The sequence below is a fragment of the Astatotilapia calliptera genome, chromosome 22, assembly GCF_964374335.1.
Source record: "Astatotilapia calliptera chromosome 22, fAstCal68.1, whole genome shotgun sequence".
Taxonomy (NCBI): domain Eukaryota; kingdom Metazoa; phylum Chordata; class Actinopteri; order Cichliformes; family Cichlidae; genus Astatotilapia; species Astatotilapia calliptera.
In genome coordinates this window covers 6186892-6212633 of record NC_137442.1, presented here as the reverse complement: position 1 = coordinate 6212633, position 25742 = coordinate 6186892, and the positions used below count along the sequence as shown (strand labels likewise).

The window sequence follows — 25742 nt, the reverse complement described above, 5'->3', positions numbered from 1 at the left end:
ACAATAAAGACCTATTGTGCCAGTATCACCATGACTCTTTCTTGTTTGTTCAGAATAACGACTGAGAACATGGCATTTTAGCGCTACCAAAAAGTGATTGTGGCCTATAACTTGTCACTGAAACAATATTTCGGCTTCAAACTTGTTGGATATATTCCAGAAGGGTTACATGTGATATATTATATCCCAAAAACTCTCCAAGAACTGCTGAATAACTTTTACAGGAACAATAAAACTGATAATATGCCAAAAAGTGATTGTGGACTATAACTTGTCAATGAAATACTATTTCTGCTTCAAACTTGGCGGATGTCATTCAGAAGGGTCATATGTCAAATATTACATCTCAAACAGTCCCTTAGAACTGCTGGATAACCTTTAAAGGAACATTAACATTGATAATATGCCATTTTCAGCCTGCCAAAAAGTGACTGCCGCCTATATCTTGTCACTGAAACAATGTTTCTGCTTCAAAATTGTTGGATGTCATTCAGAAGGGTCCTATGTGACATATTATATCTCAAACAGCCCAGAACATTAATACCGATAATATGTCATTTTCAACCTGCCAAAAAGTAATTGCCGCCTATATCTTGTCACTGAAACAATGTTTCTGCTTCAAAATTGTTGGATATCATCCAGAAGGGTTACATGTGATATATTATATCCCAAACAGTCTCCAAGAACTGCTGAATAACTTTTAATAACTGAGCTCTCACAACATTAACTGTTTCTTACAGTGACCCACTCGCTGAAGTATTTCTACACTGCGTCCTCTCAAGTCCCAAACTTCACAGAGTTTGTGGTTGTTGGGATGGTTGATGATATTCAGATTGAATATTATGACAGCAACACGGAGAAACTGGTGCCCAAACAGGACTGGGTGGACGGTGCAGTAGATCCACAGTTCCAAGAGTGGTTCAAAGCCAACATTGAGATTTTAAAGCAGTGCTTCAACCAAACTGGAGGTTTGTTTATGTTTCATTTTTTAGGAAGGAAAAAAATGGCTGCACCCGTTAGAGACTCTTCTGTCGTTCTTGATGCCAAGGGCTGCTACATAAATATATAAATAAAGGGACTGGTATAGGACCAGAATGCACTGGGGTGGGCCTATGGTTTTTTACCAGAGCAGGAGAAGCAGTGGGTAGAAGCAACTTTCGAGTTTGATAATTGGACTTCTTTTGCCTGCATACAAAACATTACCACAGTGCAGCAGTGGCTTGTGAATTTTAAACTGTAGGATGTTTGGTTGGACAAAGGGAATCCCCACTACAGAAATAATTAACACAGTTCAGCGGCTACATACTGAACTTGAAGGATAAAAGCAAAGTATCAATCCAGTCATGCTAGTATTGATCCGTAAACAATACTAGTGTTGGTATCAATACTATCGATATTTGGATCGACCCGCCCACCTCTATCAGTGACAGCTGTGAGCATTTTCTTGACTCATGCAGGGCCTCCCCATGTTTCTCCTCCACTTAATCTACACTCCAATCAAAGGAGTGCAGACAACACCAGCTCATCCCACATTCACTTTGTTGCCGCCTATAAGGAGGTGTTTTTGCGAGAGTTTCATGGACATTCACGCCGTCCTGATTTATTGATTAGCAATTTTAATATAATTTATTAACCAAACAGGCTGGAAAAGTGTGAAATTTGAACCTAGATGGTGTGTAACTCCACATGTTCATATAAAGAAAATACCTGTGATGATGCACCGAGGCGTTTCTCGTGGCTTTGAGAGCAGCGATGTTATAAAAGCAGGAATGACTCCTCGTGTCGCTCTCACCTGTAGACTGTCTGCTCTCATCACAGCATCAGCGGCGCTCAGGTTCCTACTCAAAGACACTCACAAATCTCTGTGCTACACATCCAATAATATCATTAACGTGAATGTTTTAATATTTTTAGTGCAAAATCTGATCTGGACACAGCGCTGAAAAACACCAAAGTGTCCCAGCATGGAGTCAAATTCAAGGTCTGAATTATTGTTTCAGTCCTCTGCTCTTAGTAAATGTAATAAAAATGAAAACATGGTTGTAAAATCTTAGACAGGAAGGAATTTGTTGGACTGATGACGGCTGCAGAGTTTCAGAGGATGGAAAGTAAATCTAGAATCAGGATCTGTGTCGGCTGCTCAGGATCCATCTTAGTGTGTTTGTCTGATCCTGCAGCTCACAGGAAGTTTCTCCACCTACAGCAGCATAGATAACCTGTGCAGTGATATCTCTGCAGGCAGGACGTAGATGTGCTAACGGGAGAAAATTAATTCTGTTTTTTTCCACTCTCTTTTTCTACAATCTACATTGTTAATGATGATTTGTTTTAAAAATCTTCCACTGAGACAAAAGCAGCCATAAATGTAGATCCTCTATATGTTGATCACGTCTCTGTGTCAGTATAAGACTTTAGTGCAGCCTCTCTCTGGTTCACTGCAGTCTTTGCCTCTGTGTTTCTGTCAGGTGCTCACATTGTCCAGCAGATGTGCAGCTGTGAATGGGATGAAGAAACAGGTGAAGTGACTGGATATATGCAGTTTGGTTATGATGGAGAGGACTACATAATGTTTGACCTGAAGGAACAGACGTGGGTCACTAAAAAACAACAGGCTGTCATGACAACAATAAAGTGGGATCATGACAGTGCTCTGACTGCTCAGCAAAAGAACTACCTCACCCAGATTTGTCCTGAGTCACTGAAGAAGTATGTGAACTATGGGAGGAGCTTTCTGATGAAAACAGGTAAAATCTATGACCAGAATTAGATTGTTAACCAAAAGTTATATGTCTCAGTTTATTACTTAATACGATATTAAATTAACCTTTTCATGCATGAATTATGAAAACCTCAATCAGGGCTTTTTTTCTTGTGTATTTTTATTCATCTTTAGGCATGAAAAAAAGATTTTTCAACTTCATTTTTTTAAACGTACTTTTCATTTTCAAAGAGTATTTTTACACGTCCACTTAGTTGTACAACAAACATTTTGACTTATGAATTTGACAAATGAATAATTAATATACACTGTGTAAAAACTATAACATAACAAAAATATATTTTTAAAATATTTTATAACAGTATAACAATATATGTAACAACTATAACCCTGCCTATGGAGTGACACATCTGTGTCCAATGTAGTGGTTTATGTGCAAGAAAACAGCCTTTGAATAGTTGTCCACTGTAGTGACCCCTATGTGTGAAAGGGTTAATATAATTGCACTTCGTGTGACACATTTTTTAAATTTAATTTAATTTTACATCACATCAAAAGAAATTGGTATGGTTTTAATAATAATAATAATAATAAGAAGAAGAATCTTTTAAAGTGGCTCCTGGTCGTCATAGCAGATCATCTTCCACAGTTTTAGCTCTGATATACTCATTTCTAATCCTTCTCACTCCTTATGATAATTTTAATATCATCAGCTCTGTCTCCTGTATTTGTCTCAGTGCCACCATCCTCAGATGTTAAATCACAGCAGGTCTCACTGCCATCTTGTAAACCTTCCTTTCCACTCTTGCTCATCTCCATCCACTCCACCTTGTCTGCACTCTCTTCTTCACGTCTCGTCTGCACCATGCACCTCTCCAGCTCAAATAAAAGTAATAATAATAATGCAGAAAGAATGAACTGTTTGTCTTTACTCCACAGTTGTCCCCAAAGTGTCTCTCCTCCAGAAGTCTTCCTCCTCTCCAGTCACCTGCCACGCTACAGGTTTCTATCCTAACAGAGCCGAGATGGTCTGGAAAAAAGATGGAGTGGAGCTTCATGAGGGTGTGAACAAAGGAGAGATTCTCACCAACAATGACGGGACCTTCCAGATGAGTGTTGACCTGGATGTCTCATCAGTCAAACCTGAAGACTGGCACAGATACAGATGTGTGTTTCAGCTCTCTGGTGTGAACGAGGACATCGTCACCAAACTGGACAAAGCAGTGATCAAAACCAACAAGGGTAAAAGTGATGAAGGTAGGAAACACGCATTTAGTTTACTGTAAAAATGGTGCAGTTCATGTGGTTTTATTTGAGTTTGATGAAAAGTTTAATTCCTCCCCCGTTGTATACAGATTTATTAAATATTTTTCATACTGATACTGATTTGTTAAATTCTTAATAAATATTTAAAGTTTTGAGCGCTCTGATTTAAATTATTGTCCACTTTGCTGTCTTTTCACTGTTTTTTTTATATTTGCGAGTATCTTTGATATTCTTTCTGTCAGCTTCTGTCAGAATAATTTTAAGAACTAAATCAGTTTAGACCAACTTGTGTTTTTCCACCACATTTTTGTTCTTGCTGAACATTGATGAATATAAAACATGTTCATGTGTGGCCACTGATTATCTGACTAATGGACAGTTTTAGAAGATTAAATAGTAAATGGGGGAAAATGTATATTTTGAAAACATTGCCAACAAATTTGAACATAGCAATGTATTGAAATTAAATTTAATGGCAGAACTTTTATTGCTGGAATGAAAACAAACATTAGTGAGACAAATATGTAGTGACCATAAACGAAGCTCTTGTACATGATTGTTATCTGATTGGAAAGTTTTTGTTCTCACCTTTTGTTTGTTCTGTGATCCACAGGAAATTCCTTCTCCTAGATCATCCCGGTCGTTGTTGCTGTGGTTGTTCTTGCTGCCATCGCTGTGATCGCATTCATTATTTACAAAAAGAGGACAGGTGAGAAACAAACTTCCTGGATTTTTCTTGTATAATGCAAACAATGATGATGACATAGTGCAAACAATAATAATGATAGTAAGAGTAATATGACTTAATTGAAGTCATTATTAACAGTTTTCAAAAGAAAACAAACAATGCACACAGGATTAAACAGGTAACAACCAAAAGCAGTGTAAGCTGAGTCTTCAGGTTAATATTAAAGTATTTTAATACTTTCTCTGCCAGCAGGATGATCAGACTCTTTCAAATCCTCAATATATTACAACGATATTCATTAATCATGCTTGTTGTGTTTCATAACTTGCCCCTTCATTTCTCTGCGCTTGTAGATTTTTGTCCAGTTACTTCACTTTTTCTTCTTGTCTGTTATTTACTTTTTTCTGCATCATTTTTCTTTCTGTCTTTGTGTTTTTTTTGTTTTTGTTGGGGTTTTTTTTTTTTTACACCTGAGCTACAGTTTGGTTGTCAGGGAACAAAATAACCACCAACTCAGTTATTGAAACCCAAACATTGTTTCTCTTTTCTTAACCATCAACTCTGCCAAACAAACACATCCTAAGGTACACCTTTACCTGCATTAGAAATGTGTACGTTCTCTACCTTCAGTCGCTTTACTTATAAATTTAACACGAGCACATTTTGTGGGAAAAGTCAGAATATATCTATAAACACATTAGTGAGTAAGCCCAGTGTCTATGTTTTTAATTTTACACATTAAATTAATGCTTTTGTCCAGATTACAAAATGAAAATATGAAATTATGTTTGATGCCTTGTATAATACATGAAAAAAAATTGTGTTAACATTTATAACAAATTATTAACATGATGTATTTTTTCTTTTTTATTTCAGGCAAACGTCCACCATCTCGTAAGTTAAACTTTGTCCCTTTTCTCTAATCTCTTCTCCACACTAAATTAAAAAGGGTTTCTGTACTTTAATCTAAACAGTCTTTCAGGGCTGTTTCCTGTTGTGTTCGATTGTTGTAAAAGTGACAGATGAGAGCAGGATGTGGACTAACATTGTGTTTCTGACCTACAGCTGCAGAGAACCCTGAAGTCCAGGAGCAAATGCTTCCTCAAGCCTAAACCACAAACAGCTCTGCACACAGTGAGTTACTTCATATTTGTGTCTCATGTTTTAGCTTTCTTTTAAAACTTATGTAAAATAGTGGCTGTAGTAAAATCTCCTGTTTAAATATATCCAAAAAAGTGCTTTAGTATAACTTTAAATCATATTAAGAGAAAGATGCTTTCAAAATAACGTTTCATGAAATGATTTAACAAAATTAAAACAAATGTGTTAATTCCATTCAGAAACATATGAAGTAAATACTCGATTGAATCAGAATTTTAGATCTTAATGAAACTGTAGATAGGTTTTTTGTGGAATTGATTAATCCTAACATTTATTTTATTTCTTTTTTATCTCTACAGACAACCTGAGAGAAGACGTGTCAGCTCGTTCTTCTACATAAACTGGAATTCATTGAATTCGTTGATTGTTCACATCATAAAATCTGTTAAAAAGATCTAAAATCTAAAATATAGTTGCAGGTGGTTTGTGAGTCACACAAACTACCTGCAATCCAACACCTCAAAGACCAAGGAACTGGTTGTGGACTTCAGGAGGTCCAGAGCAGGTCCACTGCCGGTTCAGATAGAGGGAGAGGAGGTGGAGGTGGTCAACAAGTACAAGTACCTCGGGCTGTGGGTGGACAACATGACCAGTCCAGGTCATGCAATACAGAGCACCTCTATAAAAAAGCCCAAAGCTGACTGTACTTCCTGAGGAGGCTGAGGTCTTTTAACATCTGCAGGAAGCTCCTGAGGATGTTTTACCAGTTGGTGGTTGCTGTAGTACTTTTCTATGCTGTGGTGTGCTGTAGGAGCAGCACAGCAAAGAAGGACTCATCCAGGCTGGAGAAACTGATCAGGAAGGCTGGCTCTATAGGTCGACATGGAAGCTGGACACTCTGGTGACAGTGGCAGAGAAAAGGACACTGAAGAAACTGCTGGACATTATGGACAATGCTGGGCATCCTCTGCACACAGCCATAAACAACCAGAGGAGTCTGTTCAGTGACAGGTTGCTTCTGCCAAAGACAAGAACGAACAGACTTAAAAACTCCTTTGTCCCTGTTACGGCCCTAGCAGGGCCTCTTCCTGAAGGTGCCTGTGTGGGCGTGTCCCACTACCTCTTCTGCCTGAGGTGCCACCTTTCCCTTTTGTGCAGCTGACTCTCGTCAGTAATCAAGGAGATTTAAGCCCAGGGAAAGGTGAGCTCTGGGCCAGAGTGCCATTAGTGTGGTTACAGCTTGTGAGCTGCGTTTTTGGTGGTTTTCAGCTAGTGAGCTGCATGTCCGTGTTTGCAGCTAGTGAACTGCTCTTTCTTTTTGGCTTACGTTTTACTTTATTGACCAACGCCTGAGTTTTGTTTGTTTTCTTAAATGGTGATAGCGGCTTGTCCGTCTCTTTTAGTTGAGCTACTTTAATAAAACTATTTAATTTAACCCTTTTGCCTCCTTGACTCCTTTTTCTGACCCGGACACTTTTTTTGTTACTTCCCCCTCACCGCCTAGACTCCTCAGGGGAACGTAACAAGTGGGGGCTCGTCCGGGATATGAAAAGGGAGTTTGAAATTAGTGGTGTTTGGGTTTTTTTTTTTTATGGCTTTTTTGTGACGGTTGTGTTGCTTTTTGATAAGAGTAGAAATACACCTTCCCAGTTAGGTGAGTGTTCAGCTGAGCTTTTTAAGTTCTTTTTAAGGGCACTCTTTTATTATTTTGCCTTTCTTATTTTTGGAGTAATCCTGGGTGGGGATTAGTTCCCTGTTGGGGGGGTAGGCAATTCAGGGCTCCGGTCGCTGAAGTTTTGCCTTTAAAGTTGCCTTGAGCCCAGCACACTCCAGAAGATAGGTAGGTAAAGGTTGCTGTGTGTGTGTGTGTGTGTGTGTGTGTGTGTGTGAGAAAAGGTAAGTTGGTCGGTTACCATTATTTGTTGGCTAGCCTGTGAGAGAATTGGTACAGGTGTGTGTGGTGGTTTTCTTCAGGCTGAAATGGTGTTCCAGTTGAATCAGCTGGAGCTGACGAGCACTGGGCCTACATCTGTTGGTGAACAGGTGTCCAGAGGCTCATTTGTGAGCAATAACATCCATCTGGTTCCAGTTTTCTGTGAGTCCAGTGTTCATAGCTTCTTTATGTAGCTCAGGTGGCAGAGCAGGTCAGCCGCTAATCAGAAGGTCGGTGGTTCGATCCCAGGCTGCCTCCTGGCTGCATGCCAAATATCCTTGGGCAAGATACTAACCCCATGTTTGCCTACTGGTGGTGGTCAGAGGGCCCGGTGGCGCCAGTGTCCGGCAGCCTCGCCTCTGTCAGTGCGCCCCAGGGCAGCTGTGGCTACAATGTAGCTTGCTGTCACCAGTGTGTGAATGTGTGTGTGAATGGGTGAATGACTGAATGTAGTGTGAAGCGCTTTGGGGTCCTTAGGGACTAGAAAAGCGCTATACAAATGCAGGCCATTTACCATTTATTGCATTTGAACGCATAGCGACTGCACTGCAATGGCCTCAAGATGTGTGGGGGGTTATGTTGCTGTGTAAATTCACGGGTAAGGCTCAGGAAGCTTGTTCTGGTCTGTCTAGGCAGGACGGCCTAGTTTATGAAAAGATCAAAAGTGCCGTCCTCCAAGCCTATGAACTTGTACCTGAGGCCTATAGGCAGCATTTTCGAGGTTTGGAGTTGGCACAGGGTCAGTCCTATCTTGACTTCGCTAGGGAGAAGGCAAAGCTCTTTGATAGGTGGTGTTCTGCAAGCCAGGTTAACAATGTGGGGTCCATACGTGAGCTTATGCTGGTGGAGGACTTTAAAAACTCTGTTCCTGAGTCTATTGCTTGTTATTTAAGTGAACAGAGGGCTTTAACTTTACAGCAAGCTGTCACCCTGGCAGATGAGTTTAAGCTGACTCATAAAGCAAGTGCTGTAGGACATGATATCCCTGTGCACCATAGCGCATCCTGGACAGGTAAGAGTGGGCCAGCTAACAAGGCAATTGCAGTTATGGTTTTAAGATCTAGGCCCAAACTGTGTTTCTTCTGTCACAAGCCTGGCCATGTGGTTGCCAATTGTGTCAAACTGGCACTCAAACAAAAAGCCCACTCAACGCAAAAGGGGCCTGCTTTGAGAAAAGTCAGTCGTGGTTCTCAAACCGACAAGGTTGCCAGGCCTAGTAAAAGGCTAAACTTGAAGCACAATTGCTCAGTAGCGCCCTGTAATCAGTGCAAGGGGTCAACTAACCCTGAGCTGCCGCTGGTTGACCATTTCTCAGGTCCTCAAAATGACTTGCAGGGAGACAGATCTTGTATAAAACCACCACTCAGACCTGCACCCCTTGCTAACAAACATGTCTGTTTCAGTAAAGCCTGCTAGCTGCCTGCTGGGTTCTCCACAGGTGATGGTTCGAAGCCCTGGCTATCACATGGGACACTGTTTCGAGGGTCTGGGGCCACTCTCTGGCAATGTTGTGAACCCACTGAGATGGGATTGGCAGCTTCCGCAGGAAATGCCTAACCGTTGCTATGGGGTTTGGTAGGTGGGAAGCCTGCAATTTCGTCATGAAACGGTTATGGACTTAATTGTTTTGTTTTGGTTATCGTAATCATTTTGGTTATCGTAATTTGACAAACCATGGGTTTGTATTTATGGGAGGGGGGGTTACGGCCCTAGCAGGGCCTCTTCCTGAAGGTGCCTGTGTGGGCGTGTCTCACTACCTCTTCTGCCTGAGGTGCCACCTTTCCCTTTTGTGCAGCTGACTCTCGTCAGTAATCAAGGAGATTTAAGCCCAGGAAAAGGTGAGCTCTGGGCCAGAGTGCCATTAGTGTGGTTACAGCTTGTGAGCTGAGTGTTTGTTGTGTTTGCAGCTAGTGAGCTGTGGTCTTCAGCTAGTGAGCTGCTCTTTCTTTTTGGCTTACGTTTTACTTTATTGACCAACGCCTGAGTTTTGTTTGTTTTCTTAAATGGTGATAGCGGCTTGTCCGTCTCTTTTAGTTGAGCTACTTTAATAAAACTATTTAATTTAACCCTTTTGCCTCCTTGACTCCTTTTTCTGACCCGGACACTTTTTGTTACTTCCCCCTCACTGCCTAGACCCCTCAGGGGAACGTAACAGTCCCACACGCCATCAAACTGTCTAACTCCTCTCTGGAGGTGAGAGGGAGGGGAAACAGGAGGACAAAGGAGAGGGGAACAACTAAGCTGTATTGCCTTTTTCACTGTGCAATACTTTTTGTTAATAACAAACGGTGCAATAGACTTCAATACTAAAAGCAATTCGAATCATCCACAATGCAGGTCATAGGGAACATACAAACTCACTATTTTTGCAGTCTGAAATATTGAAAATTGATGATCTAGTGAAATTCCAAACAGCACAAATTCTATTCAAAGCAAAAAATAAAGAACTGCCAGGTAATATTCAGAGTATTGTGTGTGTGTGTGTGTGTGTGTGTGGTTTTTTTTTTATTTTTATTTTTTATTTTTTTGAAAGAAGGAAGTTATTATTTAAGGGGTTTTTGTAACTTCAAAACAATGAAGGCATGTACTACAAGAAAAGGCTTTTGTGTTTCTGTTCATGGAGTGAAACTATGGAACAGTCTGAATATGGAATTAAAGCAATGTCCAAACATAAAACTGTTCAAAAAGAGTTATAAAAATATGATCTTCTCAAACTATAAAGAAAAGGAAAATATTTAAATTAAGTGAATGTCTCTATTTAAAAAAAAAAAAAAAAACCTCATGTGATGTTATAGTATATCAGAAATCTGTTCACTATTTTTATTACAAATTATATCAGTAAGGAAGCTGACTAAATATTCACTGATAATTTATGGCAAAGGGGTGGGATTAAATAAGTGTGCACTTCTTCCCACTCCCTTTCAACATGTAAATTAATCAGAACGTTTTTTTTGTATGTAATTTGTATAGTATTTTTTTCTTATTTTCTTTTCTAAATGTACTTGTATATTGTTCACATGTTGAAATAAATTACCAATAAATCAATCAATCAAATGTGCAATTCCCTTGTATTCTTATTCCTATTTATTCTATTTATCCCTTTTGCTGCGGGATTAATCCCACCCGCGGGATTAATAAAGTTTTATCTTATCTCTTTTAGATGCTTATTAGTCAAGATTTAATGTTAAGGAGTTGGAAAATGAGTTGCCAAACATTACATCATTAACATATACATCATAATGGTGGCACTGAATTATTCTGAATATAAATTCAGCATATGAGGCAAAAAGAGAGTCTGTATAATTCTAACAAGCTTGAAAGTGAGCATTCAGTATGATCACCTTTATTCTTTAACAAAGACTCTTGGGCAGCTTTCTTGTCATTGCTTTTATGAGGACGTTAAAAGCTGATTTTTCTGTTCTCTGTGAAGATACTACACAGAGACTATAGACCATAAACTATAGACAGTTTTTTAGGCACACTGCACATGATGCTAAAATATTCTGAGATGTAAGTTTTCAGCTCATAGCTCTTTGGGAATAAGAAGAAACACTTTGAAAGACTTTGTAAAAGTCTGGAGAGTTATTGATAAAGACTAGTTAAAAATTAAAACAAAGTCTGGCTCTTTGAAAGGAAAATATAAAGAAATAAGAATAAGGGCGACTCAAGAATTTAACACAATATTGAAATTTCGTATTGTATAATAGAGTAGCTATTGTTCTTTACATTATTTACAAGGACAGTTCACCCTGCAAATTCACCCCAGGGTGAGACCATGCAGTGCTCAGAGAAACTACATGATAAAGAGTAAATAAAATAAAGAGCTATACAAATCTACAGGTATCATTTAGCATGTTACTGTACATGTTAAGGTTTATGAGTACAATTAGAGAAAGACTGAACAAATATGGTATTTTGGTTAGTTGTTAGTTGTCAGGTGAAAGTAGACTTGTAGTCAAGACCGCCTAATCCGAGACCAAGACAAGACCAAGACCAAGTTGAGACGAGACCAAGACCGAGTCAAGACGAGACCAAGACCAAGACCGAGACAAAAAAAGTCTTTAAACTGCAGCCAGATGCTATTCTATATACATATGCAGGACACCTTAAACTAGTTTTTTAATTAAGCAGCAAGGCAGAACAAAGTCGGGCCTGTATCAAGACACAAGGACTAAACCCCAATTCAACCAGACCCAGAACTGATCCGGAATTAAAACAGGACTACAACAGTAACCAAGACAGAACCAGAATCAGAACTAGATGATAGTAGCACTAAAAAATCATCATAGACCTGCACTACACTTATTTTTTAATTCTACCAAAGTCCAATATTTAGATTGAGAAAAGTTTATATAATTATTTAGCCTTGTTGTGCAAACAAGCCTGCATAACTTAATAAATATAGAATTTGAAAAGTAACAAATGGTATCTAAAAAGAAACACTAGGTACTAGATACATGTTCTGATGAGTTTTGGTAAACAACCATTTGACTAACATGTGTGTCTCACCTGCTCTTGTTCCATCTCCCTCTCTCTCCCTCTCTGTTCCTCTCTCTCCCTCTTTGTGCTGACAATCAAGCCAAACACCAACATCATCAAATATACAGTTGAAACCAGATATTTACAAACTCTTCAGATCAAAACACAAACACTTTTTTAATTGTAACATCAAATCAGACTAAATGTTTAGTTTTTTAGATTGATAAATATAAAAAACATATTTGTTAACTTTAAGAGTAAAGAGAGAAACTCTGTATTTCTTAATTGCAAATGGCACCAAATTGTATTCAAAATTGAGCCACACTTATGGAACTCCACAGTTCTTTTCCTGGTGTTTTGGTTGACATCTCTTGATTTTCCCATGTCAAAGAAACAGGCTCTGTGTTTTGCCTTATATGCATCCACAGCTGTGCCACCAGTTTACTCACATGGACTCTACTAACCTATCAGAAGCTTCTTCAGCTCAGAATAGAATCATCTGGAGTTTCTTATTAATTAACAATAAACTTAGTGTACATGTGCTCCTACATTTGATGAAAGTGATTAAAATAGACAGCTCCCTCTTTTTATTCTGACATTTAACTAATTCAAAAGATATTTCAACATTTATTTATCTAAAACAAAAGTTTACTCTAAATTGATGTTTAACAGTAAAAAAAAAGTTTTTATGTTTTCTCCATAAAGTGTATGTAAATATCTGGTTACAACTGTGAATATACTGCTGTGTATTGAAATTTCTGTTGTTTTGCATAGATATACTGAACAACATCCAAAGCAATATATAAAATAACATCTACCTGAGTTTTTTCTTTGAAAGAAGCTCCTTATGTCCATTGTTGTGTACATCTGTACACAATTGAAACCGATTTAGAGTTTGTTTAGCCGTGGAGGGTAACAACTGAAAATATGAAATGTAAGCTAAGACTCTCTAAAAAATCAGCATTGCTGTTCGGCTTTTTATTTATCCATTTGTTGATTCACTCGAAGAGCAAGTAACGCAACCAAGTGATCAGTTTGATATCAATCTTTTGTGATACACCGTCATATTTACATTATTAGTTCAGTACGAATAATTTGCTTTGGTACCTGGTCAAACTTAAGCTCTCCTCTGTCTGCAGCAAACTCGCAGGCAGCAGCTTCTCCCCCCTCGCTCACATGGGTGCTGTGCTCAGTCGCCTAGTGCCTGAGCTCGGATCATACCAAAATTAGGGGGAATTTACGACGGTGCGCTCTGTGCTTCGTGTGTTGTTTTTGTTTTATACAGTTGTCAGTCAGGCATCTAACTAACAAATTACACTCCAAAAGACCCCATGCTTCTGAAAAAATGACCCTGGCTTAAGCCCAGTAAGCCACCCCCCCGCTCCGCTGATGGTTGACTCCAAATCTCCCGAACACTATGTCGATTTGAGAACGCAGGACCGAAACAGCGAGACCAAGACCGAGACCAAGACAAAAGTCCGTCGAGACCAAGACAAGACCAAGACCAAGTAAAAGTGGTCTCGAGACATCCAACTCTAGGTGAAAGTCTCCTCCTCCTTTCTAAATTCCAGTGCAGATTAAGTTTCAACAGAAAATACCAAAGTGGAAATGTTTGGCCTTAATGGGCGACCGTGGCTCAGGGGGTTGGGAATCAGTTGGGAATCGCATCTGTAACCGGAAGGTCGCCGGTTCGATCCCTGGGCTCTCAGTCCTGGTCGTTGTGTCCTTGGGCAAGACACTTTACCCTACTTGCGTTGGCCAGAGGGGCCGATGGCGCGATATGGCAGCCTCGCTTCTGTCAGTCTGCCCCAGGGCAGCTGTGGCTACAACTGTAGCTGCCTCCACCAGTGTATGAATGTGAGAGTGAACGAATAGTGGCATTGTAAAGCGCTTTGGGTGCCTAGAAAAGCGCTATATAAATCCAATCCATTATTATTATTAATGCACAGCACCATGTTGAGGAACGAATAAATAAACACAGCATATCAATTGTCAACATGGTGGTGGAGGAATGATGATGCGAGCTTGTTTTGCAGCCATGGGAACTAGACATGTTGCAGCACAGACAACTATATGTTCACGGACTCGCAAAAGTATGACGTCACAAGAAGGTGATTGGTTACTTGTAATGTGGACCCTGGAACAACATTTATTATGATGATGTGGGAACGACACGAGGATATCAGATCGTGCATGACACGTTTCCAGCTGTTAGTATCATGGTTGCTAGGCAACCTGGGCAGCGCAACGGAGGCTAGACCGTCCCATTTCACAAGCCTCGCACTTCCGGCCTTAGTGGTCTTTGAGTACGCGGCCCTTGAGGATCGTTGAGGCTGCGTACTTTAAGGCTGCAGACCCTGAATTGGGATACAGCCTTCAAGACATGTTGAGAAGGTAATTTATCCATTTATATCAGCTGTGATGGATCAAGGACACATCTAAAACCTGCAGGGACACCGGCACTCGTGGACTGGGATTGGGGACCCCTGTTATAGAGGTGCATGGACATTATCAGTATGGTTACGATGGAAACAATTTAATAGTATTTGATCTGAGGACAAAGTTTCACGGCATTTCTATAAAATGATTGAATTGTTGGAAGGACCTTTTGCTAATGTATACAAAATAAATAGTAAGCACAGAAAACTGAATTTTTCTCTGCGCTTGTTCCTAACTTCATACTTAAACAGGAGAAAACAACTTTAGGAAGCCTCTGAACTGCAGCCTATGTACATTTTTTTTTTCATGAGAAAGGATATGAGGTATTTTGCAAGAGATGTTTTAAATATTTTCAACAATGTGATCATAATTGGAAGAGAATGGCTGGATGGATATTGATTTATATCCCACTGCTGTGTGGACAAAAGTACAGGCTTATAGGACATGCTGTTACACTTACAGGACATGCATTTGCCATGGAAACCTATGCCATAAAGGAGGTTTTGGACTTATGTGTTTCCTAAATGCTCCCACTTAATAACAATAACAATAACAATAACAGCATTTACAGTTGACTGTGGAATATATAAGAGGGAGGAAACATCACAAACTGAATTGTTGCAATGATGGGAGTAGCAATCTGAGCAGTCAACAAAGATACTCCCTACTCACACCCTGTTTTTCAGCATACTTTTGGGAGGATGACCTATTTAAAGTAATTTTAAATAAGGAATCTGTGTGCACACTTCAAAATTAAATCTAATCAGATTACGATCAAAGTGTCTGCATGCAGCCTCATAGTGACTCAAATATTTACCTTATCTCCAACTGTGACAGATTTTTACATCACTTTGACAAATTAAACATGACACATGATCGAACATTGATGAGTATGAGTTGTATGGTAAATATTTCAGAGGATTGCCTGACTGTTTGACAGCTGCATTGCTATCCATAGAATCAAGCAGTTAGCAGCATAGATTTCATTCTTAGCTGATCATATGTACATAATCACCATCACTGTCCTGACATTTGAGATACACAGGCTTGAAAAGTGTTCATAGCAAACAAACCTCTCACTGGGATTTCAGTGTTTTTAAAAATTGAAACTGCTGCAGATTCATTTGTTCTGTTTTGACTGTTTTTGATTTTTTTTCACAATGTTGATTAAGTAAGTTGAAATTATGGGAAAATAACCTTGAATTTTCACTTACAGATGGCAGAATTTTTTTTTCAGTGGGATAATTTAGCTTTGACAGCGACGTTATGAATAAGGAAATGAATCGGAGTGTCAGTCACGCAGTTCAGTTGCGGCAGGAGGGGAGGAGTCAGAGGGAGTTAGTTTAAGAAAATCTGTTCTAGCAATCTAGCAAGTTTAAGACATAAAGTCTGTTACCACTGTAACTAACTCAGAGTTTTCCCTCATCTCAGAGTTGTTAGCTAAATCTGCTTACTGGAGTACAGCCCACGTGAGGTATATTTCTTCATACAATCATTAAAACATCTCCCACGTGACGTACGTGCAAAACGTAAACCCGCAAAAGGCACACTGAAAAACGTACATGCCCCCCTAAAACAGCCATCTTCTGAGACGACCACTTTTGGCAAGAAATTTCTCGACTATGGAGAAGTTACAGTAATTACCGAGCCTGTTCGTTTTCTCTTCTCATTTCTGTTTCACATTAAAAATGAGGGCGATTATTCTGCTCCTCCTCTTCTGCTGCGCAGTGTGTGTGTCTGCAGGTAGGTGTTGGGCGCTGAAGCGGAAAACAGTGTTGTTCAGGCGTCACAGATTGGTCTTGGCCTAATGCTTCTCAAAGAATAAGAGCAGAGTTTTATTTTGATACATTTTCATTAAGTAATCGTGTGCTGGCTATCAACTGTGTATTTATAGCTTGCTTTGCAAACATTCATTAGTCTGTACTTTTTTATGTATTTCCGCAGGAGAAACATGATGTAGCCCACCTGGTGTAATCTAAAAACAAATGTAGCTCAAATCATTGTATAAACTACAAATATGTTTATATAAGGGATTTTGAAAATTTAATCATAGCCTAAATACTTTGACTTATGTGGAAACGAAACAGCTTCTGTGTTTCTGTAAATGCTGCTATCAAAGGTTGCATTTCTGTACAAAAACACCCAAATTGAGCTGTTTTTCAGTTTCGTGTTTTAAGTTTGGGGTTTTGTTTATATTTACGTTTCATACTGAGCTATTAAGTGAATTGTTGCTGGATGTTTTTCTGTCAGTTTGAATAAAAAATGTTTTCAGAATATATTATTAGGTTTATTTTCAGCTTTATATTGTTTATTGAAGTGATTAATTATCTACTGTGTATTGTGTATATACAAAATGAAATGAAACATGGGATTTTAAGTTGTCAATAACTTTTTTCCAGTCACTCACTCTCTGCAGTATTTCTACATTGGTTCTTCTGAGGTCCCAAGCCTCCCAGAGTTTGTGGTTGTTGGGATGATCGATGATGTTCAGATGATTCACTATAACAGCAACACCAGGAGAGCTGTGCCCAAACAGGACTGGATGAGCAAAGTCACAGAAGATGATCCACAGTACTGGGACACAGAGAGTAGAGGGTTCAGTAATGCTGAGCAGGTGTTCAGAAACAACACTGAAATTGCAAAGCACCGCTTCAATCAAACTGGAGGTTTGTTTAAGATTTATCTTATCTTTTCATCTTCATTGTAAACCAGCACTCACATGTTCTCCAACTGCATTACTCCAGTTTTTGTAAATAACATCATTTTATTTATATGTCTGTTCTGTGTTGGACTCATGTCTGAACTCACACCTGAATAAAGAACAGTCTGATTCAACACACACACTGAAGAGTCAGAGACCATCAGATGCTGCTCATTTGCAGTGTTTCTGACTCAATAATAAACAATCACTAAATGTTTGAAAATGATATGTTATCTCCATAGATTAAATCTGAATAAATTTATGCTCGCCAACCCCAGCTACTGTCTTTTTGTCTCATTCTGCATCTTACATGACGGCTGGCTGTTTAAGAAGTAATCAGCTCTTCTGTTTTGGTGTCTGTGGATCAATACTTCTTTGGAACACACTATGATTTTGCTTCTCTCTCACACAGGTATCCACGTTGTCCAGTTAATGTATGGCTGTGAATGGGATGATGAGTTTGAAGATGTTCGAGGATATCACCAGTACGGCTATGATGGAGAAGACTTCATAACATTTGATGTAAACACGGAGACATGGATCACTCCAGCACCTCAGGCTGTCATGACCAAAAATAAGTGGGATCGTGATTCAGATTGGAATACGAAGAGGACAAAGTACTTATCTCAGGACTGTGTTGACTGGCTGAAGAAATATGTGGACTATGGTCAGGAAAGTCTGAAGAGAACAGGTAGGTTTCACTCGAACTAATTTAGTTTCATGCCACGTCTTCTCCAAGTTTTGGAAGGGAATATTTAGGTAATGCAATGTTACATTTTTGTAATTATAAAGCGAAATATAATATTTAATTGCATTTAAGAAACATGCAGAAGGAGATGGGAGAATACAACTCATCTTAAATGTGTGTTTTTTTTGAGTAAGAAATCTCTTTTATAATATTTTCATAAATACAGAGAAATATTGGAATTGCTATTATAACATTTTCTTGAGCACAAGCTGGGTACCTTGTGGTTGAGTGTGTTTTGTTTGCACATGATATTCTGTTTTTGTATTTGAAGTTCGAATTTTGTTTCACAACCTGGTCAACTGATGTTGTATTTGAAATTTATTCTGGTTTTAGGCATGATCGCTGTGGAAAATTGAAAATGTGAAAAAAAGGGTTATTTTGTTAAATGTAATCATAATACCAGCATTGTACATATTCCAATGTAATAGTAATAATAATAATAATTATTATAACTGTTTAAAAAGAGAATCAGTAAAATTTCTCTGTCTCTCCAGTTCTTCCCTCAGTGTTTCTCATCCAGAAGACTCCTTCTTCTCCAGTCATCTGCCACGCTACAGGTTTCTATCCTCACAGAGCTGAGATGTTCTGGAGGAAAGATGGAGTGGAGCTTCATGAAGGTGTAGAGAAAGGAGAGATCTTTCCCAACAATGATGGGACCTTCCAGATGAGTGTTTATCTGGACCTCGGATCTGTTAGACGTGAAGACTGGATGAGATATGACTGTGTGTTCCAGCTCTTCGGTGTGAAGGAGGACATCGTCACCAAACTGGACAAAGCAGTGATCAAAACCAACGAGGGTAAAAGTGAAGGTAGGAAACATGCACGTAGTTTAGTGTAAAAATCATGCGGTTCATGTGCTTTTATTTGAGTTTGATGAAAAGTGTAAGTTGTATACATGATTAAGAAGATTTTCATACTGATACTGATTAGTTAATTTCTTAATAAATATTACCATTTAAAGTTTTGGGTGCTCTGATTTAAATTATTGTCCAGTTTGCTGTTTTTTCACAGTTTATTTAAATTTGCGAGCATCTTTTTTTTGCATTATCTGATTAGCAAACTGATGTTTGTCTCTTTTAACATGTTTCATTTGTTCAGGTTATGATTCATTTGTTGTTGTGTCATCTACAGGAAATTCACTCGCCATGATCATCCTGATCATCGTTGCAATGCTTGTTCTCGCAGTGATTGCTGTTGGTTTTATTGTCTACAAAAAGAGAACAGGTAAGAGACAAAAACAGAAATCTTTTTTACTCTGTGTTCTTCTTTGGTGTGAAGGAGGACATCGTCACCAAACTGGACAAAGCTGTGATTAGGACCAGTGAAAGTAAGGCTTAATTCTTACTGGTCTGATTCAAAAGCTGTAGACTTTGGGTATAAGCCAGTCTAAGAACAGTAAATCTCATTAGAAAAACTTCATAAGTAAACCTTTAGAAAGAGGGTGGGAATTTAAAGATAAGTGTAAATTTTATTTGACAGTTTTCTATTTACTTTTATTTTTATGTGGTAAATATGAATATTTTTCAGTAAATGTAAGTTAAAAAGCACATATTTGACATAACAGAAAAACATTTTAACCAATAAACAATCATTTATGACGCTTCTTCTGAAAAAAATGAACAAATTTGTTTTCTTTTTTTAAGCCTTACCAGGATGGTCCAGGGTCATGATCATCTATATTGTCATTGAAGCTTTTGTTGTCCTCTTTGCTGTAACTGGACTCATTATGTCACGGTCTGACTGGCAGACCGTGGGGATATGGGGGAATGAGGACCCAAAATGCATGGTTCTGCGACGCAAACAGTGCACTTTATTTACAGTGAAGGTAACAGATGCACAATAAATCCCCTTTGCTCCCTAGACTCCCATGTGTGTGTTCCCCTCCGACGTCCGTGCTAGTGCTCCCGGCAGTTGTGTTTCTGCACACCCTGTGCGTGCTGCCCTTCTGGTCCCTCGTTCCACCTGCAGGACAATACAGAAGCAGCCATTAAACACTGAACCCGCACGTGCACGATCCGCACTTCCTACTACTACACACTGACTTGGAGTCTTAGCTTAATGATCCCACGCCGGTGGGAGCTCCAACACTCTCCTAAGTAGCTCCCCCGACGAGCCCTGATCACCAACAGGTGTGTGGCAGGAACTTCAGGTGTGGCCAGTCCTCCTGCAGGGCCACACCCATCAGGCCTGCATGTGGCTGTTCTCCATCCTCCAGCCACACATGTACACACCCTGCCTCTGCATATGAGTGGAAACCCGAACACAGCATAGTGCAGAAAAACACACATCCCCAAATAACAACAACACTAATAATAATAATAATAATAATGATAATAATAATAATCCATCCTGCTCACGGACCCCCGAGTCCTCCAGAGCCGGGTCCGTGACACATTATTTATCGAAAGAAAACGGGTGAGACAAAAAAGTTCATGGCTTAAGCATTTTACTTATTTGTCCAGATTCTAAATTGAAATAAGTTTCGGGTTCAGACACAGCAACATCCGAAGCAAAAGTGATGTTTAGGGCACCAGTGTCATAATTATATAATTATTTATATGGTCCAAGGTAACCAGTAGTGTAGGAAGGATTGGGTATCAGTATTCCTGTATTTACAGCTGACATGTGTTTTCTTGTTTTTACAGCCAAATGTCCTCAAACTTATAAGTACATTTTAAATTTCTTTGAAAACCTGACTTAATTTAATGACCGTATTATAATGAGATTTGTAGTAATGAGTAAATCTCAATTCAAGCCTGTGAAATTGAGGCACACAACGATGGGACCCGCTGTTAAAGTTTCTGGGCTGCCTTTCCTAATAACAGCCATCCCTCAAGATTTTTTCCACTTAAAGCAATGCAGGATTGTAATATCTAGTCCGTTTACTGGTGGTGGTCAGAGGGCCCGGTGGCACCTGTGTCCGGCAGCCTCGCCTCTGTCAGTGCGCCCCAGGGCAGCTGTGGCTACAATGTAGCTTGGCATCGCCAGTGTGTGAATGTGTGTGTGAATGGGTGAATGACTGAATGTAGTGTAAAGTGCTTTGGGGTCCTATGGACTAGAAAAGCGCTATACAAATGCAGGCCATTTACGGAATTTTGGCCATATCATAATTTTTATGCATATTTTCCAACTTCAATCTGTATAAACTTGAGTGCTTATTGGATTTAAGGATATCAGGTGATGTGTATTTGCGTAATGAGTGAGGGTGTGGCCTAAGGAGATTAACACACTATATAAAGGTGTGCATAATTGTTAGGCAGCTTCTCTTTCTCAGTCTTTCAGAGGGATGCAGCACTCTTGAAATTGATAAGATATTGGGGTGTGAGCACAGAACCATCAATCGTTTTGTTGCAAATAGCAAACAGGGTCGCAAGAAACGTTTTGAGAAAAAAAGACTAAAATTAGCTGCCAAAGATTTGAGAAGAATCAAACGTGAAGCTACCAGGAACCCATTATCCTCCTGCTGCCATATTCCAGAACTGCAGCCTACCCGGAGTGTCCAGATTTACAAGGTGTTCAGTTCTTAGAGACATGGCCTAGGTGAGGAAGGCTGAAACCCGACCACCACTGAACAAAACACACAAGTTGAAACGTCAAGACTGGGCCAAGAAATATCTGAAGACAGATTTTTCAAAGGTTTTATGGACTGATGAGATGAGAGTGACTCTTGATGGACCAGATGGAGGGCCCTGTGGCTGGATCAGTAACGAACACAGAGCTCCACTTCGACTCAGATGGCAGTAAGGTGGAGGTGGGGTACTGGTATGTGCTGGTATTATTAAAGATGAGCTGGTTGGACCTTTTCGGGTTGAGGATGGCCTCAAAATCACCTACTGCCAGTTTTTAGAAGACACTTTCTCTAAGCAGTGGTACCAGAAAAGATCTGCATCTTTCAAGAAGACCATGATTTTTATGCAGGACAATGCTCCGTCATATGCATGGAGCACTAGCTGCATGGCTAGCCAGTAAAGGCTTTAAGGATAAAAAAAAAATAATGACATGGCCCCCTCGCTCACCTGACCTAAACCCTACTGAGAAACTATGGGCCCTCTTAAATGGGAGATTTACAGTGTAGGAAAACAGAACACCTCTCTGAACAGTGTCTGGGAGGCAGTAGCGGTTTTAGATACGGGCGACACGGGCGGTTGCCCGGGGCGGCATCACGGGCATCGGCAAAAAAAAAGTTGCTCGTACTCATGCTGCCCCGACGTCAGCCAGCGCATATTGGGAATGGCATAGGCACCGATCGCCCATTTGCTGGGAGTAAGGGTGCCCTCTGTTTGCGAGGTGCGCCTGCTGCTTGCGGCACTGGGAGGAGAGGGCGGGGCGGCGGGGGATTCTCTGGCCGGCTGGAGCAGCATCTAATAACCAACTCGCAAAATAAAACAAAATAAAAACAAACCAACAAACACAAAAACACCAGACATTATGATACAGACTTATAATTTGCACGGATGTTTTTTTGAAATTCTATACACGAAAAGTAAGCGCGAGAGCCCTCGGTGCGCCTGCTCGCTGCTGAAGTCAAAGTAAACTTTATTGTCATCTCCGCTACATACAGTCCAGCATATAGAGAGACGAGACGATGAGACTCCAGTTACAGCAGTGCAAGTAAACAAACAATATATATAAGAAGAGTAAGAAAATAAATACACACTTTAGGACTCGGAGTAAAGGGATCAATAACAATTTAAAATTTATAATTTACAGTTTGATGATTTAAAGTTTCACACACAACCCGTCGAAAGGGGAGGGGGGGGCGGCTGCTTCCAAATAGAGCACATTTCATTCGTAATGTTGTAAATCCAAGCCCATTATGTATTCATGATTTGAATCCTGGGTTGTGTGAAATCCCAGAAATACACCATAGACAAAGTGAATCTGTGAACTAAGGTGTAGGTCTGTTAGGTTATGTTGTGGTGAGGGAGTGTTCGCCGAGGGCGCCAAACAGGCTAGGGCCGCCACTGCTGGGAGGCTGTAGTTGCTGCTGCTCAAAAAGTTACAGATCAAGAAACTGACAGACTCCATGAATGCAAGGCTTGTGACAGTTATTGAAAAGAAGGGTGGCTATATTGGTCACTCTTTTTTTTTTTTTGACATGTCAAAAATGTGTATATGTCAATTTTGCGTTGTTTTATTATCTGTTACTCATCACCTCCACTGGGATAGCTAACCTGTAAAAGACAGAAACTTAACCAAATGCATTTTTTTTTAAGTTTTAATGCCCCTCAATAAGTCACTGACATGATAAAAACATGAACAACAGTCGTGGTCTTTTACTTTTTCTCCCCAGGTTCAAAGACTTCTTCTGATCATCCTTCTAGAGAAAATATAAACAGCAAATCACAAACTATTAAAATTAAGTGTACTTGATCTCTGCTCACACATTAACTGTTAACATTACATATAGCCATCTTTCTAAGAATGCTTTTGCAATCTTTTTTCTGATACATATTAATTAAAAATATTTCTGCATTTTTCACTGGAACTGGTTTGACCCACCAGCTCTAGACATCAGGGACACCTCTCCAGCTGCCAGTTCTTATCTTGCTAAGAAGTACTGGCATAAAGCTCAGGCATTACAGCAGTCACAGTCATGGCTTTAAAGTGAATCCTGCATATCATTATATATGTTACATATTACTAGTGATCAAGTAACTGTTCCTTTTTATTTATTTATCTTGTCCAGTTTTTTATTTATAGTCCTTCATCTGGATGTTTTTCGTTTTTTTCTTTAGTGTCCAAGACACCTGGTAATTCTGCTGGAGATATTATCTGTGACAACGGTAAGTGATACAAGTACTGCATTCAGTCAGGTTTGTGCTGTATTGACTGATTTTAAAATAAACATTAATTATGTGCACGATGAACGAGTTTTACCAGTAGGTTTCACTCATTCCATGATGTATTTTATATTTTCAAAACCCTCCTCATTAATAAATATTTGATTTTTATCTGAACAGAAGACAGAAAAAGTTTGAATGAGCCTGTGAACTTCACCAAGGAATCTTCAACACTGAACTTCTGAGAAAAAGTTTCTGCTGCAACAGAAGTTAACAATTTTTCTTCACTGATTTGATGCAGTTCTTGTCACAGTCCTAGGTTGGTGACCCAAGTATTTTGTGTATTAATATTATTATTATTATTATTATTATTGTTGTTGTTGTTGTTGTTATTCTGTGATTTCTCTGTTTTATATGACTTGTAGTGTTGATTTCTGTTTTTGTATTCTAGTTCTTAGGTTTTGTTCTGGTGCCCTTCTGTTTAGTATAGGTTTGGTTCTGTGCCCACTGTTTCCTGTTTTACTTTGAAGGTCAATGTATTCTGTTTTGCTTCCTCCCCATCTCGTCTTTGTAATTAGTGTCAGCCATGTCTCCCAGGTGTTTGCTCTTTGCCCGTTCCCCTTCTGTATTTAGTGTTTGCGTGTGTTCCTGTTCGTCATCGCGTCGTCCCTCATACTTGTCTCTGTGTTCTGTTTCAAGCTCAGTTTCTAGCCTTCCCAGTTTAGTTTCTGTTTTGTCTTATGCCAGCAATAAAGCTGAGGTCTTTGAGTTTAAGTTCCGCCTCCACGAGTTTGCATTTGGGTCCTATTCCTGCCTTCACACAGCTGCTCCATGACAGTTCTTCCATTAGGAGCATCACACGCAGCACTCTTAATGCAGTTCTCAAATCAGTGACGTATTTCCTCATCCACAGCAGACTTTCTCATTGTTTTTGTAAACACCACTATTGTGTTAATTAATTTTCCATATGAATGTCACAGCTCATCAAAGCAGTTTGTACTTTTGTCACTCAAAAATGCAGATTTCTCACTTACCTAGATACTGTTAAGCACTGGATTTTGTCTTTTCAATCAGATTAATTCAAACTTTTTGTATGAACTATATGCATTATGTGTAAGAGAACAAGTCCAGTTACACACTGTCAGTGGTTTTAGTGAAATTGGCCTTCAGTTGAAAGTAGATAGAATGTGTGGATAGAACAGTGCAGAAAGTGAGAGGAAAGTGGGAAAAGAATGCAGAAAATAGTCTGGGACAGAGTTGAACCTATTTATGTTTAAATTATGTTTCAATAATGCCAAACACTTAAACACATAATTGAATTACTTTGTTTTACATATTTGGCACATTCATATGAGGACATGAAATGTTGCTGCAAAAAGAGAATCACCCAGCTGTCAGCTACATAAAAAAGGATCCTGGTGTTATTTGTCTCTCAGAAACAGTTCATAACTTCCCTTCAACTCATTCATGTCACCTAAAAGGTAAACCTGTTTCTCCATCACCTGTTCAGCTCTGATGGTTCAGTAAGGACATCTCCTGGTTTCATCTTCATGTTTCCCTCTCACCAGATATCCAAACCGATATCATGACCAGCAGCTTTACAGCTGTGGCTCCAGCAAACATCAGCTGATACTAAGAAGTAATATTAAATAAATTCTAACAACAGCTGATCAAGCTTAAACGTGCTGCTGTTGTTTAGCGCGACATCCGCTGGTTTCCTCTTTCTGGTGCAAAGTGGGCGATAAACAAGCAAGAGAGACAGGACTTGCATCAGAAAAGCCGATCAGCTGATCATTGATCAGTTTCATGATTGAATTAGCAACAGGAGGGGGAGAGAAGAGGCAGCTGTGCAGCGTAAAGACACAGAATAACTCCAGCTTTGTGT

The 25742-nt window shown here is 39.4% G+C and overlaps 3 protein-coding genes across 7 annotated transcripts in view; all 3 read left to right on the top strand.

Moving 5' to 3' along the window:
• Positions 1-25742, top strand: part of LOC113015191 (class I histocompatibility antigen, F10 alpha chain-like) — a 134074-nt gene that overhangs the window by 842 nt on the left and 107490 nt on the right. The gene's annotated exons all lie outside the window — the stretch shown is intronic.
• Positions 815-6242, top strand: LOC145423705 (class I histocompatibility antigen, F10 alpha chain-like). Its single transcript, XM_080296460.1, has 7 exons — positions 815-968; positions 2466-2744; positions 3659-3976; positions 4599-4694; positions 5550-5567; positions 5739-5807; positions 6134-6242. The coding sequence occupies exons 1-4, from the start codon at positions 815-817 to the stop codon at positions 4613-4615; spliced, it is 768 nt and encodes a 255-aa protein (XP_080152586.1). The 3' UTR covers positions 4616-4694; positions 5550-5567; positions 5739-5807; positions 6134-6242.
• On the top strand, positions 16158-24631 carry LOC145423462 (class I histocompatibility antigen, F10 alpha chain-like). 2 transcript variants are annotated; one of them, XM_080296009.1, is made up of 8 exons: positions 16158-16368; positions 17025-17291; positions 17739-18017; positions 18569-18883; positions 19206-19298; positions 19718-19899; positions 23813-23860; positions 24038-24631. In XM_080296009.1, exons 1-8 carry the CDS (start codon positions 16314-16316, stop codon positions 24053-24055), a joined length of 1257 nt encoding a protein of 418 aa, XP_080152135.1. In that variant the 5' UTR covers positions 16158-16313; the 3' UTR covers positions 24056-24631. The 2 variants fall into 2 exon arrangements, with proteins under 2 accessions (XP_080152135.1, XP_080152136.1); XM_080296010.1 differs by lacking the exon at positions 19718-19899 and having other exon boundaries at positions 16162-16368.

Coding starts and splice junctions, on each gene's coding strand:
- LOC145423705 (XM_080296460.1), top strand. CDS start 815: ATGGTTGATGATATTCAGATTGAATATTATGACAGCAACACGGAGAAA. Junction 969..2,465: donor GTGCTTCAACCAAACTGGAG/GTTTGTTTATGT, acceptor TGTTTCTGTCAG/GTGCTCACATTGTCCAGCAG. Junction 2,745..3,658: donor GAGCTTTCTGATGAAAACAG/GTAAAATCTATG, acceptor TTTACTCCACAG/TTGTCCCCAAAGTGTCTCTC.
- LOC145423462 (XM_080296009.1), top strand. CDS start 16,314: ATGAGGGCGATTATTCTGCTCCTCCTCTTCTGCTGCGCAGTGTGTGTG. Junction 16,369..17,024: donor CGCAGTGTGTGTGTCTGCAG/GTAGGTGTTGGG, acceptor ACTTTTTTCCAG/TCACTCACTCTCTGCAGTAT. Junction 19,299..19,717: donor TGTCTACAAAAAGAGAACAG/GTAAGAGACAAA, acceptor TCTTTTTTTAAG/CCTTACCAGGATGGTCCAGG.